This window comes from Lissotriton vulgaris, chromosome 1_1 (genome assembly GCF_964263255.1).
Source record: "Lissotriton vulgaris chromosome 1_1, aLisVul1.2, whole genome shotgun sequence".
Taxonomy (NCBI): domain Eukaryota; kingdom Metazoa; phylum Chordata; class Amphibia; order Caudata; family Salamandridae; genus Lissotriton; species Lissotriton vulgaris.
Window position 1 is genome coordinate 315,303,847 of NC_141685.1, and position 19,780 is coordinate 315,323,626.

General features: G+C 43.9%; 1 protein-coding gene across 1 annotated transcript in view; it reads right to left on the reverse strand.

The window, feature by feature from the left end:
- Positions 1-3,713: 3,713 nt before the first annotated feature.
- Positions 3,714-19,780, reverse strand: part of LOC147747111 (vitamin D3 hydroxylase-associated protein-like) — a 373,652-nt gene continuing 357,585 nt past the window's right edge. The window contains exon 15 of the mRNA XM_086952362.1: positions 3,714-7,744. Within this exon, the coding sequence (XP_086808488.1) occupies positions 7,616-7,744 (129 nt within the window). The 3' untranslated portion in view covers positions 3,714-7,615. The remainder of the gene's footprint in view (positions 7,745-19,780) is intronic.

Consider the following 19,780-nt stretch of genomic DNA (forward strand, 5'->3'; position numbering starts at 1 on the left):
TCCACTGACTATGCTAAACTTAATTGGGTTGTGTTACCAACTAGCTCAGAGGTCACTGGAAACTTTCTTCTCTGCATAGGAAGTGATCAGCTTCCTTGGCACAGACAAGAAGGGATTCAGCTTTCCAACAACCGTGCAACATGACAACTTTGCTCCTCAGATCAAGAGTCGATCTCTAGGGTCGTGTGAAACAATAGACATAGATTTCACTCAGTCAGTCTAGTGCAGTTTACTTTCACAGTATGTAGAGAATAGAGAGACGGGCGTGTATCAATAAAGGTTAACATTTATTGAACAGTCTTTCTTCTCGTACAAGAGAAATGTATTGCCACAATTGCAATAACTGTTATTATAAAAAGTACGTACAGTAAGATAAGTATTGCGAAATAGAACTGTAAAAGCATTGATATGGTTTCTTAGCCATACAATGGTTTAAAAGTAATAAAACATATATACAGTCATATATACATTAGGCTAACATACTCAACTGGTGCTTCTAACTAAGCCTACCCCAGTGTGCCTGACCTAAGCCTAACACGTGAGAAGGGGAGCAAGTAAGTAGCTTAAGTTAAGTTGGTTTTGCCAAGGTTTGTTTCAAGAATTCTCGTCTAAGGGTTTAGTCAACACCATACCTCTGAATAGAATGATGGAGGATTGGTATCTCCTTCAGGGGTCTCTCTCGATATCCCAGTCACCCGTGAGGGTAAACTGGAAGCGCCGGGACTGGATTTCTCTGCACGAGAAATGCAGCGGCTTCTCTCAGCGCGTCGAGGAAGGAGGGGTGACTGCGTCCGCGGGCAGCTGGGCTGGATGTCTTCGCAGAGGACGGCTGCACGGCTCCTCAAGCGTACTGCACCATAGGTCGCGCTGTAGCGGCGATAATGGTAATCAGCAGCTTCACCACCACAGGATAGCAGGCTGCAGCGACAGAGTGCTAGTTTTTACCAACACAGGGTCATGCAGGCAGCTGGCATCAGCAACAGGTTCGCTCACAGCTAACAGCTCACAGCTTCGCATTGCTTAAGGCAACGTTGGTAATATTTATACCTGACAGGTGCCGGGTTTGACGCAAGTTTGCTGGACATAAGACGTCAATTAAAGATGTCACTAGGAAGTGACAGTTATCAGTTGCTCATTAGAGTTCCATTACTAATCAAAACATAGCAAGCGGGGATTTCCAGGTTTGCTGAGTTTTTATCTTGTTGAAGAACTCGGAGTGTTATCTAGGAATATCAGATAGTGACTGCTGCTCTGTCATTGCACTAATTGGTCGCAAAGGAAGTAGCAGAGAGTCATGCTGGAATGTGGCTCTGTTCGTGTGAGGCCAGAGATGACTTTTCAGAAAATCGCACTTGAACGGTTATGCCAATATAGGGAATAAATGGATTTATAGCCGAATAGGGGCATAAGGTCACAGTATCGATCAGGAACCTAGATAAGCACGCAACACTAGGTCGGGAAATGCTTTTTGAAAAAGACTAACAATAAATGCCCTTGGATCATTACCCTCCTTCCCTTCCGGGATACCAAAGGCCCTTAGATACTGGGGTGGCTGCCTGTTCTTGAGATCTTCCAATTTTGCTTGCATAAGCCTAATTTGAGAGTTTTTCCGATTTCACCAGGCTCACTGAATACGTATTAGCCTCCTCTATTACTGCAACCAGTTCCTGCAAATCTGTAACCTCTGAAGAGAGCTGAGTAACTTTGGATGTAACCTCCAACAGGACTTGCTTTATCTCCTACTGTCTACTTTGGCTTGTTGATAGTACTTGTGTGCCTATGTTCTCTGAATCAGTAGTGTCTGCTTTATTCTAGGCAGTGATGGCTCCTCACAACCTGTTAGAAGATACTCTTTGGGGGAGCTTCACTTGACTTTGGTCTGCTATTGCTCCAGATGATTCATTTTTGTTTGACACCGTGAGAGGACACCCCCCTGATGGTGTGCCCTGCAGTTCTAACTCTTGGTTTTCAGATTTTAATAAACATAACAAAACTTAAATGTTAGTATTAGAGTGTATACATTTAGACAAAACACATTATTATAAAAATAACTAATACAAATATACATTTAAAATAATAACCCTGGGCATTTCCAATGGGATTTCCAGCTAAACCTTGGGCCACAAAAACAAAATATAACCACTTTTCTTTTTTAAATAGGTTTCAGTATATTTAATCATTCATAGGCTAATAATAGTCCTGATTTGTTTGCAGTAAAACAGTGAATATTTCATAAGAGCCATACCTTAAAATCTCTACATCACACATTATAATTGGCTTTTCCAAACACCTGACTAGATAGAACATTACTTACCACACACATGTACAATATGAACTCTTGCAAAACAATTGCGTGCTCTAATGTAATTTCGCCTAGCTGAGATTTATCCAGCCCTTAACTATGTGATTATTTCACAGTCTGTGCTAACAAAACAATATAATCCATGCTGGGGATGTCATTTTTTTGAGAGGTTACTTAGTACATTATGCACAGCAAGTAGTAAAGTCTTTGTAATGATTTGTTGTAAATTCCATCTTAGATTAGATGCAATTTATAAGGATGACAACTTAGAAGAGAAATTTCACCCAAGTTGCAGACACAGATCCAGAAGAGCATGGCAGTTGGTTCCATCTTGACCAAAGATGCGTCCGGCAAGACTCCCCAAAGCTCTGTGAAGCATTCCATTCTGACTTCATGAACTCGTGAATGATTTTGTTCTGTTGTAGACACAGTCGCCTAGCTCTTGACCTTTTGCTCCAAATATCTGACAAGCTATTCCAAACATACAAAAAACCCTGTTGTCCAGATATGTGCACCACATCCTAAGTTCAGTTTAGTTCAGGTATTTATTCATCTGCCAGCACTAGCATAGTGCTTAGAGGTAGAACAGTGAGAGTGTAGGGCTTTAAGTTGTAATGTTTCTATTTTCCCCTATTTTCACTGGTATTGAAAAGCTTAGATGCTTTTTATAATCGTCTGTGATGTTACTAATATTATGTACTCTAGATCTAAGAATTTGAGGTCATGACTTTTGTTTTGGACATATTTGCAATTAATCTGTTCTCCAAGTTATGCCTATGCAAATGGTTTAATTGATGTTTTAGGCCTTTTGGCGTTTGTAACAGGATCACCAAGTCATCAGCGTAGGCCAAATATGTTATTTTTGTACCTCTCAGCTTCAGAGGAATACTAGTAAAAATAAATATGTTGACATAAATATTTTGTTTCTAATGATCTACTGAGTGTGGAAATTAATAATGAACAATCTTCAGGATTACCACTGCTCCTGTTAATAACCCAAAAGCATTGACACCACCACATTTATGTACTGGGTGGGATCTGCAGTGCTACAATAACCTGTTCTTCACATTCTGTGCTGGTTCATTAAACAAAGGTCACCCATGGCTGTGAAAGTAAACCTCATCGAGCTGAGCCAGAGACTCAGGGCCCGATTCACAGAATGAACTTAAGACTCAATCCTAAACTTACTACTATTTTGGTATTCACAGAATGCACTTACTACTTTTGGCATTCACAGAATGCACTTACTACTTTTGGTATTCACAGAAGGTGGGATTTTGTCTTAAGTTTGTCTTAAGACAAACCTAAGACAGACTTCAGACAAACTTAAGACAGACTTAAGACAGACTTAAGTTAGGATTTTGTCTTAAGTCTGTCTTAAGTCTGTCTTAAGTCTATTTTAAGTCTGTCTTAAGCCTGTCTTAAGTTTGTCTTAAGTCTGTCTTAAGTTTGTCTTAAGTTACCTTTCCAACATCAATTTCCAGGGTCTCACCACCAGCTGACCATCGCATGCAAAATCACTTGTATTCACCCTCATCACAGACCTCTGCTTGAAAGACCTCATTGCAAAGAAGTCTTCCTGACATAACATTAAAGCCTTTCTACTAGAAGCCATCTTACAAACATCAATACAAGCATCAGTCCCCTACCACCTGGGTGGAGGCAACGCTCTGCAAAATGAGCTCCCTAACACCACACCTACACAGTGCAACTTGTCTCATTAAGGGAAAGAAACATGTTGCTCACATGGTGCCAACTGCAAAGGAACTACACTGGCTCCCCTCCATGCCTGTATCATCTTCATTACCAATTACATCACCTTTAAAACCATTTAGGAAGACTCCACCAAATAACCGGCAGACGAACTAACCACTTCAGAGAGCCGGTGGGCATCACCAGACCAGAAGTGAAGACATGCAGGAAAGAAAATACCAGAAGGCAGGGCTTCGCCATCTACACACCAAGGATCTAAAACCAAATCTGAAGCAACATCATAACAACCTCCTGCAGATCAAAAAGAAACTAAAGACACATCATTTCATAGAGCAATACCATCCAGCATTACAGGAGGCTACTATTACCCACCTCATTATTTTCATGTTGTATGTAGGGACTGCAATATCCTATCATGTATTTTGATTTTGGCTTAACAGCCAGGGAGGGATTTCACAAATTGCGTGGGACTTGGCAGCTGTGGATGTCACTCTTCTTAAGCAGGTGAGCCTTGCAGGTGAGTTGCCTACAGGCCCTGCTTCCTCGACTGTGTCTGAGACAGAGGCAGTCTGTCAAGTTCTTCTTTTAGTAAGTCCATCACAAATTAAATATTCTTCTTTCTCATGTACTGAGGATGGTTTCAAATCTTTCAAAATCCGAGGAAACTTTCATACTCTTTTGGGTTTTTTCCAGTTTTTTCTACAGGCTTTTATTCCAGTGAGCACAGCATCATAAAATGATAGTTTCGTCTAGTGGCACTCTGGCGTCGGCTCTGGACGACTCCAGAGCTTAGCCTCTTCGCCCATGAACTGGATGAGGTTAAATCACTGTGGGGTGCTCATAGAATCCCATGGCTCAGGGAAGTCAAACAAATACTGTATTCAATGGGCCTCCCTGAGCTGTGGATAAATCCTGGGTGCTCCAGTTTTCCTTCAAAACAAGAGTTTAAGGTTCTTTTCTGGGCCACGAAAAAATCTATACTTGTCACCCATTCCTCGGACAATAACTTAACGTGACTCTTTCTAACACATAAGGTAACTCCGTCCCTCGAGCCCTACTGGGACTTGATTTGCAAAATCCTAGACCGTAAACTGTATCACCAGTTTCGGGTAGGTACATTACCCATCAACTCCTTTACTACAAAGTGGACGAAGAATGCAAGCAATAAATGCCTTTGGTGTCCCGACCAGGTAGAAAGCATTGGCCATTTGTTTTTTGCATGTCCAGCATATCGATCCCCTCGATTTAAATGGCTGAAACCCATATGTGTAACTTTGGATTGTGGGGGACATCGCAAAGCCCTGCAGAAATTACGTGATATTAGAACTGAAATGTCTGTGATTTGTGTAGCTAAATTTCTAGGTTGGGCGTGGCTAATCCGTACAAAGAAATTGAACACTCTTTTAAATTAACTGCTATGATATGATCACATGTTGTTTGCTTGCCACACTCTTTTTAGACAATTGGGGGCATGTCTGCAGTAGTTTTTATATATATTATATATTGTATGTCGTCTTTTATGAATTTTATTCGAAATAAAGACTTAATGAATTGAATTGATATATAATTGCAATTTCCTAGCAAAATTTAGTTATTCAGAGTCAAAAGTAACATTATGCGTATATTTCATTTTTTGACTCATCACGTATTTAGAACCACCATAATTACAGGAACCTGAAATATCGTGGTCAAAGACAACATGTCTAAATACTGAAACAACAATAGAGAAGTTAAATATATGCAAAAGTGTGTAATTAGGAAATATTGTGCCTAAAAATTATTAGAAATTTTTTTGTGAATGTGTCATGTTATAAAATTAGTACATATTATGCAGGGGACCTGTTGTTCCTCTTCAGCGGAAAAGAGGCAGATTGTAAAAAATGGGGAACAGCCTCTGCCCCCTATATATTGCATAGAAAAAAGTCTGGGTATAATGAGACCCTCTGTTTCTCTCTCTCACTGTCTCTTACTCTCTCTCTCTATCTCTCTCTTTCTCTCTCTCCCTCTTTCTCTTTCTCTTTCTCTCTCTCTCTCTTTCTTTCTCTCTCCCCCTCTTTCTCTCTCTCCCTCTTTCTCTTTCTGTCTCTCTCTCCCTCTCTTTCTCTCATTCTCTTTCTCTCTCTACGTCCTTTGATGTGCACATGACGCACCTTTTTATCTTGATTTTTATCTTGCAGGATGTGACTTACAGATTGTTCAGAGAAGATCCGCCATGACTCTTCCAAATAGTTGTTTTGAGTTTAATTTGAAAAAAATGTTTTGTTTGTCAATTCTCAGATGAATGAGTTATTCTCCTTTTTCTGACCGGACATGAATGTTAATTGCTGTAATTGTGTGACATCAGGCGAATTGTTTAGTTCATGATTTTGTATAGGTTTTGTAACATATCTTTGTCTGGGGGGGAAGCCCTGGGGGGGGAACCTGGGGGTGGTAGTGGTGGGTGTGGTGGCTCTCTTGAGTGTCCAAGCTGCCTGATTGTTGGCTCCATGGCATCTATTGTTCTTCAGGTGTGGCTCTGGGCTGGGCTTCCTTTTATGGTGCAGGTTGTCGCCCGACTTTACACCAGGTAAGAGCAGGTTTTAAATCCATGCTGCTGACGTGCTTATCGCCTGTTTTGGGATCTTATCGCCTATCAGGCTGGTCGTTGAGAATGTTGCGAAGTGGTATTTTCACCGCTTTTTGCACGGGAAAGCCTACTCTGCATCTCATTAGCGTTAGTTGCCGGGCTCATCTGTGGAGCTGTTTTTTGCTGCTGCTATCGCTGGTAAAGTGGTGATATTGGCTGTTAGCACCAGCTTGTGAATGGGGTGATACATTTATCGGCATTTCGGCTGCGATAAAGTGCCGATAACATGCTGATAAGTCCTTGAAAATATGCTCCATAGTGTAGTGATCTGGGAAATTAACATTGATGTGGTTGGGATATAGCACATTGATGTATGATGTGGAATTATATGCCTACACGTCAGGGGATCAAACACATTGATATGTGACCATAACACATTGGCATGTGATGTGGATGAAACAAATTGACATTTGATAGGTAATTACACTGACATATATTAGGTATGTAATAAATTGATATTAAATGTGAATATAACACACTGACGTGAATGTGATGGTGATATAACGCTGTCATGTGGGGGGAATACAATGACATATGATAGGCATATACGACACTGATTTGAAGGAGGTACAGCACAGTGACATTTGGTGGGGATATAACACAGTCATTGGCACCTGCCTGGGACATAACAATCTAACATGTGATGATGATATAGCAGCATGTAGACATTTGGTGTCGATATTATACACTGACGTGCAATCCGGATTTAGGCCACTTCTAAATCAAGTTCATGACTCATGAGATTCTGTTTCACAGGGTCTTCTCCAATATAACTGGCAGAAAGATTCTCACACAATATACAATGCACCACCCCAATGCACGTAATTTGCTGCAGCAAATGCAACTTCGGTGAAATAAAGAGGTTTGCATCTTTCTAGTGAGATATTCCCCATAACAACCCACAAGGACATTCACGTTTTTCCATGGACAGTTTCCTTCAGCGTTATCAGCCTTAATTCTTCCTCCTGTAAAATCTAGAACTTCATTTTGCTCATGTGCGTCACTTTCTCAACCTCCTTCATGAAGCGAAGGCACAGTTCATCCTGCCAGGTGGGAGCCACACACTGCACTGCCACGGGGAGTCCCACGCCTCCTGTTGCCGCCTGCAGGGGAAATACAAACAATAGACAATGGCCAAATTATCAAACCGATGTCCCGTGACGTCAGAAAGGAATAATCGTGTGGCTAATAGTGGCCACAGAGGCAAACTCCAGTGAAGGTCAAGGTCAGAAGTCCTCGTTAGATTCAACACTGATAGGGTGGATTGTTGATACTGATAGTATTGATAAATATTGCCTTCTTTGTTAAAAGTGAAGTGTTGCACAAAATGTGGTGATGGGTTTTTACGCACTGAGGGCTATATTATCAAGAAAGGGTGCTACATTATCGCCGCTTTTATCGGCAGGTGTTAACCTGGTCTTCTATGGGAATTTACAACGGCATATTATCAAGCTCATTATCGCCTCTTTAGCAGCAGTTTCCTGCCAATAAAAGCGGTGTTAATGTAGCGCCCATTCTTGATAATATGGCCCTATATATGCTGAGCACATGATATTATAGTAACAGTCACACTTACGAAAGAAAATCTTTAGTGTGGCTCAGAACATTCAGTATGGAATTTCGTCCTACATAACTACAGTAGCCACAATGTCAAGGACAAAAATATCGACAGGCATCAACACAAAGATAATATCGACAAGTACAGACACAAAGATAATATCGACAGGTAAAGACACAAAGATAGTATTGACAGGTAAGGACACATAATATTAACAGGTAAGTACAGAAAGATAATATCTACAAGTATGGGCACAAAGAGAATACAGACAGGCAAGGACACATAGATAATTTTAATAGATAAGTGCACAAGGATAATATTGAGAGGCAAGGCCACAAAGCTAATATTAACAGGTAAGTACACAATGGTACTTTCGAAAAGTACGGGCACAAAGATAATATAGACAGCCAAGAACGCATAGATAATATTAACAGATAAGTGCTTGAAGATAATATTGACTGGTAAGGACACAAAAATAATATTGGCAGGTAAGGACACAAAGATATTATTGGCAAGTAAGGACACAAAGATAATCTTGATAAGTATGGACACAAAGATAATATGAAATGAAATGAAAATGAAATTTGTAAAGCGCGACAATCGCCCAGGGGTATCTAGGCGCTAAGCAGAATCTGACAGGCTGAAAAGATCCAGAAGATGGCAAAATTATTTGGAAAAAGCCAGGTTTTTAGATCTTTCCCAAACTCTAGTAAGTTTCTTTTGAATTTTAGTTCTGCAGGATGAGAATTCCATAATCTTGATTTGCATAAAATATAACCTGCCCCACCCTTGTTGGCTTTTTTTAATGTGGGGATTACAAGATTTCCACTTGTGAATGATCGCAGTGAGAGCGTTGGGATATAGCGATGAAAATGCTGTGGAAGTAGTCTGGGCCAACAGAATGTTGTGCCCTGAAGGCAATGCAGAGTGCTTTAAACTGTTTCAGTTTGTCAATAGGGTGCCAGTGTAGTTGAATGAGTGCTTGAGAAACAGAATTATGTTTTGGAATGCCCATCAAAAGCCTGGCTGTGGCGTTCTGCAGTGTTTGCAACTTACGTAGAAAAAGTTTTTGGATGTTGATAAAAATTGCTTTGCCATAATCTACCTTGGATGAGATTAGAGCCGTGACTACCCTCTTTTGCCAAAAAGCGATGGGGTTGTGGCTCTCAACCAGCAAGGGTGAGCCTGAATCTTAAAAACCAACAAAGATGCCAATCCTTACCTTATATGCATTAAAATGAAACAATGCTACCAGAAAACCTTTTTTTTCCGTTTGACTTAATCAAAATGTATTATAATCTTTACATAAATAAATCACCCACAGAATACAAAATCTTAAAAAATTCAGAAAAAACTGCAAAGCTCCCCTTACCCACACATTTTCTTATGGTACATCTTTTCACCCATACAAACTTTTCTTCATGTACCCCTCTCTGTCACACCCATTATTCAGTCCTACATTCATTCCGAATCCCTCTCATCCAATACACCCAACACCAAAACTCAAAAAATGACAAAATAAAAAGAGTTTCTAATACACAGCAATGACCAAACAGAAGCAATTCAAACATATTTACAAAACTTTCAATGTTGAACAGCCATTTATATATTTGATTGGCCCCACAAAAAAGATTGACGCGTTTCAAACCCCTTTACATACGGGGTTCTCTTCAGGACCCAAAAGCTTATTCCGAACTGCGAGATCAGCCAATCTCTGCTATACTCATGGGAACCCAGTCATTCAAAGGCTTGTTTTATTTTGGCAGGTAGTGGGCCAATCGGTCAGATAGGATGTATGTCCAGGCGTGATTTCTTCGTATCCCTGTGTTTTCTGTTTGTGATATAGAAAGTATTGTGGTGCACGGTTATTTACTTCGATTCAGTTTTCAATGGCTCGCTGCATGTTTGTCTTACGTGTCAGGCCTGGGCTGCCGCTCTCTCAATCCTCCTGGGCTGCCTGGAAGCTTAGCAGCTGGGTGAGATAAAAGGTAAAACTTTCCTTATGATTTTCAAAATGAGGAAACACGAGGAAGTAATTTGTCCTTCACAGGATAGCTTGGTATTAATAACCACCTCTAGGTGTTTTGCTTTTTTCCCTGGGGGTAGGAAGATTCCCTAGTTCCTGGGGTCATCACTTGTTTGACCAAAGGAAGGGTTGTTGCCAAACAGTAGGGCCTCCATTTCCGAGAGTTAAATTTTAGGCAATTGCTTCACAATCAGTTACCAACATGGAGCGTGCAGTTGTGAAACTGGGTAGCCATGGATCCCGTATTGTTGGAGACGGAGATAACAATCTGTCTGTCATCTGCATATGAAACCAAGAAAAGCCAAATGATTTAATTGAGGCTGCAAGTGGGGTAACTTAAAGATGAAACAAGGTAGGACTCAAGGATAAGCCCCGAGGGACTCCACAAGGTAAAGAAAAACCTGGTGAGGTGAAATCACCTAGGGAGACTGTTTGAATGGGGTTAGTCAGAAATGAATCCAAGAACTTGATTGGGTATCTTTGATCCCGATTGATTTAAGGTGATCAATGAGAAGAGCATGGTTGACCATATCAAATGTGGCAGATAGCTCCAGAAGGATCAGAACTGCATTTCCCCCGCTGTCTATCGTTTGCCTAATTTCTTCTGTGGCTGGAATAAATAGTTTGGTGCTGTGATGACTATGAAAACCGAACTGTATAGAATCCAGTTAGGCAGGGAATATTAATTGAGTTATTGGTCTATAGTTATTGGGGTCGCCAGTGTCTAAGTTAGCCTTTTTTTATAATGGCAGAATAGACCCTACCTTCCAATCTTTTGGAAACACACCTACTTCAAGGAGATTGATAAAAATGGCTGAGAGGTGTGAGGCTATCACCTCTGGGGCTAAGTGAATTGTTCTGGGTGGACAGGGGTCCTGTGGAGAGCCTGATTTGATCTGCATTAGTATTTTTTGCATCTGATCGACCGTCAGAGGTCCAATGTGAGATAGAACACTGATATTGTGTGTGCCTTATGGAGATTTAGAATCTAAGTCAGCTGTTTGGCTCAAGTTTAAGAAGGAATTATCAATCAATCAATACATGTGTAAGCACAACTCACCCGTGAGGGTCTCAAGGCACTGGGAGAATGATCTGCTGCCGGTGGTTGCTCTTTGGATGCGGGGGACGGTGACGAGGGTGAGGTAGGCTGAGCGGAGATGGCAGTTCGGGATGTAGAAGGTGAGTCGTCTGTTGAGATAAGCCGGTCCGGTGTTGTGGAGTGCCTTGTGTGCGCGGGTGAGGAGCTTGAAGGTGTTCCTCTTGTTCACGGGGAGCCAGTGCATGTCTCACAGGTGGGGTGTGATGCGGCTGTGGCGAGGGACGTCAAGGATCAGGCGTGCAGAGGCGTTCTGTATATCTTGCAGTTGTTTCAGGAGTTTGGCCAAGGCACCCACGTAGAGGGCATTTCTGTAGTCCAGCCTGCTGCTGACAAGTGCATGGGTGACTGTTCTTCTTGTTTTGGTGTGGATCCATCTGTAGATCTTGTGCAGGATGTTGAAGTATGCAGATTCGGAAGAGACAGCGTTGACTTGCTTGGTCATGGAGAGTGTTGAGTTGAGGATAAACCCCAGGTTGGCTGCGTGGTCGGTGGGTGTCAGGGCTCCTCCCAGTGCGTTCGGCCACCAGGAGTCGTGCCAGGCTGAGGGGGTGGAGCCGAGGATGAGGAGCTCCGTTTTGTCCGAGTTCAGCTTCAGTCAGCTGTTCTTCATCCATTCGGCGACGCCTTTATTCCTTCGTGGAGGTTGGATTTGGTGGTGAGAGGGGTCCTTGGTGAGGGAGATGATCAGCTGGGTGATATCGGCGTAACAGATGATGTTGAGGTCAAGCAGTCGGGCGACGTGGGTAAGCGGTGCCATGTAGACATTGAACAGTGTTGGGCTGAGGGATGATCCTTGGGGTACGCTGCAGATGATCCCAGAGGCTTCAGAGCGGAATGGGGGGAGGCGGATGCTCTGGTTTCTCCCGGAGAGGAAGGAGGTGGTCCATTCCAGAGCCTTGGCTCGGTTCCCTGCGCTGTGGAGGTGTGTGCGTAGGGTGTGGTGGCAGACATTGTTGAAGGTGGCTGAGAGGTCCAGGAGGATGAGGGCAGCGGTTTCACCATTGTCCAGCAGGGCCCTGATGTCATCGGTGGTGGCGATGAGGGCAGTTTCGGTACTGTGGTTGCTGCGGAACTCGAACTGGGATGGATCCAGGATGTTGTTCTCCTCCAGGTAGCGGGTCAGTTGAACGTTGGCGATCTTGTCGATGACCTTCACCGGAAAATGGAGGGGAGATGGGCCGGAAGTTCTTGAGGTCTCTTGGATCCGTCTTAGGTTTATTGAGTAGGGCATTGATCTTGGTGTGCTTCCAGCTCGTCAGGAAGGTTGCGGTCTCGAAGGAGGTGCTGATGACCTTGCGGAGATGGGGTGCGATTGTGGCGCTGGCTTTGTTGAAGGCATGGTGCAGGCATGGGTCAGTCGGAGAGTTGGCGTGGACGGTGTTCATGATTTTGATGGTGTCGTCGTTGTACACGTTGGCCCAGGCGAGCAGGGGGTCGAAGTGGATGGTTGATGTGTGGTCTCAGGTGTCGGTGGCTGCCGGGGCGGTCTGGTTGTTGAAGCTGTTGTGGATGTCTGCGATCTTGTGATGGAACAAGGTGGTTAGGGAGTCGCAAAGCTCTTGCAATGGTGGGATGTCATTGGTGTTGGAGCTGGGGCTGGAGAGTTCCTTCAAGATGCTGAAAAGGTCCTTGCTGTTGTGCGCGTTGTTGTCGAGGCAGTCCTTGAAGGAGGATCTCTTGGCTGATCTGATGAGGTGATGGTGTCTTCAAATGGCATTCTTATGGGCCGCATAGTTGTCAGGTTTCTGTTTGCGGTGCCATTTTTTCTCAAGTTTACGGCAGGTTTGCTTGGAGGCCTGGAGGTCCGCGGTTAACCAGCTGGCTTTCTTATCGGTGTATCTGTTGGAGGGTTTCTTGATCTGGGTGAGAACATTGGCGCAGTTGTCGATCCAACGCCTGAGGTTGCAAGCGACGGTGTCTGTGGGGATGGTGGGTGAGCTTCAGGCGAGAGTGGTGTTTAGCTGGTCTTCGGTGACTTTGCTCCAGCTGTGGCGGGGATCTGTTGAGTGCAGTGTTGCGTGGTGGGTTTCCAGAAGGTGAAGTGGATGCAGCGATGGCCAGTTCAGTGGAGTTCGGTGGTGTGGCTGAAGGTGACATGGGAGCGGAGCAGATGGGGGCAAGCGTGTGTCTGGCAGAGTGAGTGGGCATTGTGACGAGCTGTCTGAGTCCAAGGTTGGTAAGGTTGTCAGTCAGGGTGGTGGTGTTGCTATCTTTGTTGTTTTTGAAGTGGAATTTAAGGTCTCGGAGGAGGATGTAGTCTGTGGAGGCCAGGGCATGCGTGCTGACGAAGTCGGCAATGGAACCGTGGTCCAGGGGGTCTGTAGATGAGAATTCCTCTGAGGGTGGTGTTGGGGTCAGTGTGAATGTGGAAGTGCAGGTGTTTGGCGGTGCTGATGGTGTTGTCGGTGCTGGTAGAGACCCTGAGGGTGTTCTTGTGGAAGATGGTAATTCCACCTCCAGCTCCGTTGGTGCGATCCCTGTGGGTGATCTTGTAGACGTTCCGGGATGGCTATGGAGTTGTCCAGAGACAAGGAGGCGTTCATCCAGGTCTCTGTCAGGAAGGCGACGTCCGCGGAGGAAGTGTTGAGCAGGTCCCAGAGTTCGATGGCGTGTTCCGGCAGGTGACAGGTCCTTGAGTGTGCTTCGGAGCAGCCTGGAAGCAGGTTTTTGGATCCTCCCGAGTTCAGTGCGAGGAGGGTTCTGGCGTTGTAGTGGTATCGGTCGTCATGGCGGTCGGGTTACCAGTGGTCCTGGCGCTGGACGTGGTCCAGGCGTGGACGGGCGCAGACAGGCTTGCCTTAGGCGCGCCAGTGGTGAGCCCGCTGCGCAGCCATGCAGTGGCCACCATATGAGGGGAGGGGGGAGGGAGGAGCAGCTGGGAGGCAGGAGCGGTGCGGCGAATGGGAATGAACGGGGCGGGACCGCAGGGGACGCAGCGGTGGGAGAAGACTGGCGGAATGAGGCACAGGGTATGAGGGGGCACAGAAGGTTACACAGGGGGGTAAAGAGATCAGGCAAGATTTAGACAAAAAATACACAAAACAGCAATACAATCAAGACTGGTATTACAGGGCCACCAAGGCAGAGAAGCCTTGAACCTGCGGCAGCGGCGGTGATGAGCAGCAGGGGCACACAGTCATGCAGGTGGAGCTGTGCGGCGAGGGCGAGCGACCTGCCTAAAGACAGGGTCAAGGGTCGCTCTCCTTACCGTACAGCTGCCGCCATATGAGGGGAGGTGGGAGGGAGGCGCAGTTCCGACAGGTGAAGGGTGCTTGGGTGCACTTCGGGGCAGCCAGGAAGCAGGTTTGTGATCGTCCGGAGTTGAGTGCAAGGAGGGAGCTGGCGTTGTAGTGGCATCGGTTGTCGTGGCGGTCAGGAGGACCAGAGGTCCTGGTGCTGGGCGTGGTCCAGGAGTGGACGGGCGCAGACGGGCTTGCCTTAGACAGGGTCAAGGGTCGCTCCCTTTTAAAGACAGACTTAACTTTATTCTGAAAGGAGAGTGCTAGCTTGATACGGAATTGTGGATTGGTATTTCGGTTTTTAGGATTAGGGACTTCCTTGGAGGAGTTCATTGCTCCTTCAATTTTTTCTGCCAAATAGTTCTTTTCACAATAAAAATCATTTTCTTTCGGAGGTCTGCAGATTAGTTAAATATATTTCTGTATATGGCTGCAACAAATCGTCAAACTGAAACTCCCAGCAAGCTTGAAAAGGACGACAGCGGACCCAGAATGAAGAGTGCTATTGATTTATTGTGGTAGACCCCGCACCTCCGCCTATATAATATATGTCTGCTGGTTTAAGCTGAGAACTCCATTTACATTCTGATCTCCTACATACCTGCTTATTTTTCCTGAGATCGTCGTTGAACCAGGGTTCAGAAGAATTAGTCTCAGGACGAAGAGATTGGTTTGCTGGAGCTAACTAAGTCAGCGACAGGTCCAACCAATGATTGTAGTTACAAACAGCATTGTCCAAATCAGAGGAAACCAGTTGGAGAAGGGAGGCTTTGAGCTAATCAGCATCAATAGCTCTATATGGGTGCTGAGTAGTAATCTCCTTTTGTGAGTTAGTATTTTCTACCTCTGGTAGTCCTTTTATCTCGAACAGAATAGCTTTGTGGTGCGTCTAGGTCAGGGGAGAGTGTGGATACCCAGTTGAACTGTTGATTATCCGTGAAAATACCATCCGAGAGATGACCAGCTTTGTTTTATTTGTGTTAGACCTATGCCTGCCATATGGTCAAGTAGATTTATTGAGTCTAGATTGAGCGAATTCTCCATATGGCAATTAAAGTCACCTTAAAATAGTGAAATCTGCAGCATCCACTTTTTCTATGAGGCTACCAATGTACTTAGTAAAAGCTGATCTAGAACCTGGAGGTCTATATATGAAAAGTCCACTAAAGGAGTAGTGACTGTTGAGTTAAATTTTAAAATGTAGGGATTCACAAAGTGGTATATTAGGAAGAACTTTAAAAATATTTTACAAATGATATCTAAATATAACTGCAAGCCCACCGTCCTTTTTTGTGGGTGATCGTATCTGAAGATATATCGATATCCCAGCTTATAAAGGTTCGCAAAAATATCGACAGGTAAGTACATAAAGACAATATTGGCAGGCAAGAACATAAAGATAATATCAATAAGTATGGACACACAGATAATATCGGCAGGTAAGGGCACAAAGATAATATTGACAAGCAAGGACATACAGATAATATTGAAAAGTAAGGGCACAGAGATTTCCATCCCCAATATTTTGGCTGCTATATTAAGGTAACACAATATTTCATGCTCCATTTTCTATATAGCAATCAATTATTTTCTTTGAATTAATGGTAATCGTCAATGTAGTTAATTGAGCTGAATTGAAATATTACAATTAATAAATAAATACAGATTCCCATCAGAAATATGTCCATATGACTATAAATATGTGTTTGATCTATTGTCGATTGGGAAACCAATTTATAATTATTACATTGATGTCACCATTCTTTCACCTGATTAACCCGGCAGGGCGATTCACTGTATCCAAGGGCAGGAGAAAGATTCAAAGTGATCATTTTAGCTATCCATGGTCAGTGGCAAGTCATCAAACATTGCCACCAGTACTAATTCTGTAGTACTCAAAGGATGGAAAATAGCCTGATATCTTGAGTCTCTTGAGAGTTAAATTGAAGTCTAGTGAAGTGTGTTTCAATTATCTTATAAGGGTTGAGTAATGAGATATTTGGGGTTTAACTGTTTTTTGGTATGAGCGGCATTATCCTAATGGTGCAATTAGTTTCATTTTCCGCGTCGAAATAGCACTTCTTTTTTTCACTTTACATTGTACTTTCTCTTATAATTCATAGCTCGTTATGTACTTTGTTGCTGCTTTGGAATCCCATGCATATTTTCCCATTTTGCCTTTTCATTTTTCGTGCTTTTATACCTCTGCAGTGAATTTTTTTGTTTTCATGTTGCTCCAGGCTTTGTTTGCTCTGTTCTTGTGAGTTGTTGTGCTTTTCATGACACTGAACTCTTCTGCCTTTATTTTTTCTTCTTACCTCATGGAGTGTGTCCTCTACCCCCTTTTAACTCCCCTATCCTCTTTCCTTCCGTCTCATCTGAGACCTATTTTGCTCCTCCTCTTGCCGAACCCGTAACTTGCTTTTGAAAGTTTTTTTTCAGAAGTACGAAGTCTTTCGAATTGTTATTTCTGAAAGTGTCATGAAGTGTTATATTATAAAGGTTAGAATTCCTAGTAATATTGCCATGCTCTGAGCTGTAGATCGATTGATAAAGTTACATTGTGGCGGTGTCACTTAAAATATTAAGGGGCAGATTTACAATTACTGGCGCATCCCTGCATATCAGCAGGGATGCGCCAGTAATTGTGCACCGCAGCTCCGCCACCCTGGATGCGCCGCATTTACAATGCGGCGCACCATGGGACAAAAACGGCACAGATGCGTGACGCATCTGTGCCATAAAAGTGACGCATTGCTGGAGTTGCGTTGCAAGCGTGACACAGCTCCAGCAAGGCTTGGGGGGCTCTATCTCCACAATGCTGCGTCAATCCTTACACCTGCTTCAAGCAGGCGCAGGGTTTTTACGCAGCATGGGCCCAAAAGTGAGTGAGTGAAATCTTGTAGATTTCACTCACCCACTTTTGGGAGGCGTTCCTGTGCCGGAACGCTCCCCCCCCTGCGATGGAACGCCTCCTTCTGGCACAGGGCTTTACAACTTGACACATCTGGGAGATGCGTCACGTTGTAAATACCCTGCACCATGGCGCATCTTTTGCACCACCGCTGCATCACAAAAGTGAAGCAACGGCGGCGTAAAAGAGGCGCAAGGGGCTTGTAAATCTGCCCCTATGTATTTTTGAACTTCTGGATGGAACAACCTTAACCCCTGATTCTGACAGACGAGATTCATAAAGTTGCTAAGCCACAATGGGAATAGCACTGTAGTATTAGTAGACATGTTTTTTTTTTATCACCCAACAATTTCGTTCAAGATTTCGTAAATTTTAAAGTGAAATAAGCTTGTTAGATCAGACAGTTTGAGAGAACAGAAGTCTGTTCTCATTCAGTACCGGAATGGAAAATTATTTAAATATCAATAAAATCTCCTTACCTGTATTGTGGAACCTGAGAACTCAGGTGCATAATAAATACTGATCTCAAGACAAAAGTTGTAGCTTAATTTTAGTAAGTAAGTAAGTAAGTAAGCTTTATTTCGATATATAAAAACATATCATAAAAGCAAAACATCACAATATAACAATATTCGAAGAACAACTTACAATTCATTATGCAATAAAAGAGATCTGTCCATTGGACTAAAAATATGTTAAAAAGGGAGGGGAAACATTATTGGATCGTCAGTTTTTTAGCGGTTCTTATACGCCAGGCCCATCCTAGGAACTTTGCCAAACAGATTGAGAAGAAGGGTCTTGTGTCTGAGAGCAGTATTCAACCACCTCCGTCTGGGAGCTAAATAGGCTTGGCACTCAAATAGGAAATGTGCAACGGATTCTGTTTTCAGCTCACAGAATGGACAGTCGGGAACAGTTTGCAAGGGTGGTTTCCAAGTATAAGTGAACTGGCACAAGGGTAAAACCCCAACCCTGAATTTAATATATAAAGCCCTATCATGGGAGCTGTGTATCAAGTCCAAGTAAGCTTCTCTGGAGGGGTTACATTTAACCATCAGGAAGTTGGCAACAGTTTTTGGATGGTTTAGTTTACCCAGTCTCTCGCTGTCGACCCAGGTCCAGTATGCCTTCTTCAGCTCCTGTTTGGAAGGTGCAGTTTTGTTTTCCCACGCAGAACCCAAACCAAGCAAGGTAAGCGCCTTCTTCACCTCTCTAAGCCAGGCGATCTTCTGCCAGCCAGGGAGGGACAAGACATCTTTTAGGGCGTCCGCGTAGCTATGGAGTTCAGGAACATTCCAAATTCTAGACCACAGCAATAAGGGACGTAGTTTGGCTTGATCACAGATAGGGCGAGTTCCAGCGTCAAGCAAGAGTGGGATTGTGGGAGTGCTTTGGGGTAGCCTCATCAAGTCTTTATGAAATTTATTTTCTAGGTGGGCCAAGGTGTCCACTCTCTGGGTTCCCCAAAGTTCTGCTCCATACAACGCTGCACTCACGACCCTAGCCCTATAGATGTCAAGCAGTGCCCCGATCGGTTTTGTAGAAGAGGCACGTTGTTCTTTGAGGAGAGCGCCGACAACCCTCTTGTGGGTTAGAAACACTTTCTGGTGATGGGCCTTCCAATTCATACTGTCACAAAGGCGAATGCCCAGATAGTCAAATTCTTTGACCCGCTCTAGTGGAACGGAGTCTAGAGTGGGGGGTTTTACAGATTTCTTCGGGGGATTCAGAACAAGGAATTTGGTCTTACCAATATTTATTGCTAGGCCCTTGGTATCACAGAAGGCCTTAAAGCTGGTAAGTAGCGCCTGTATACCTGTGGGTGTCTTCGAAATCAGGAGGGTGTCATCAGCAAACAGGAGTGTTGGGATTTTCCTTCCAGCCAGGGATGGTGCATCAGCAGGATGTTGTGAAAGATGCTCCACCACTCCGTTCACGTATAACGAAAACAGAGTGGGGGCAAGCACACATCCCTGGCGGACACCCCTGTCTACTGGGATACGCGGTGTTTTTTCTCCCTGAGCACCCCATCTGATTTGAGCAAAGTTATTTGCATGAAATTTTACCAATAGGGCCAGAAGGTAGGGAGGTAGACCTAAACCGTCAAGGACCTTCCACAGTAGTGCACGTGGGACTAGGTCGAAGGCCGTTTTCAAATCTATGAAGACTAGATATAAACTGCCTCCTCCTAGCACCACTACCTTCCAGTAGAGCATTAGAAGGCGGAAAGTCTGCTCGACGGTACCTGTCCCTGCTCTGAACCCCGCTTGGAAATCGGATAGTATCTTGTTGTCGTCCACCCA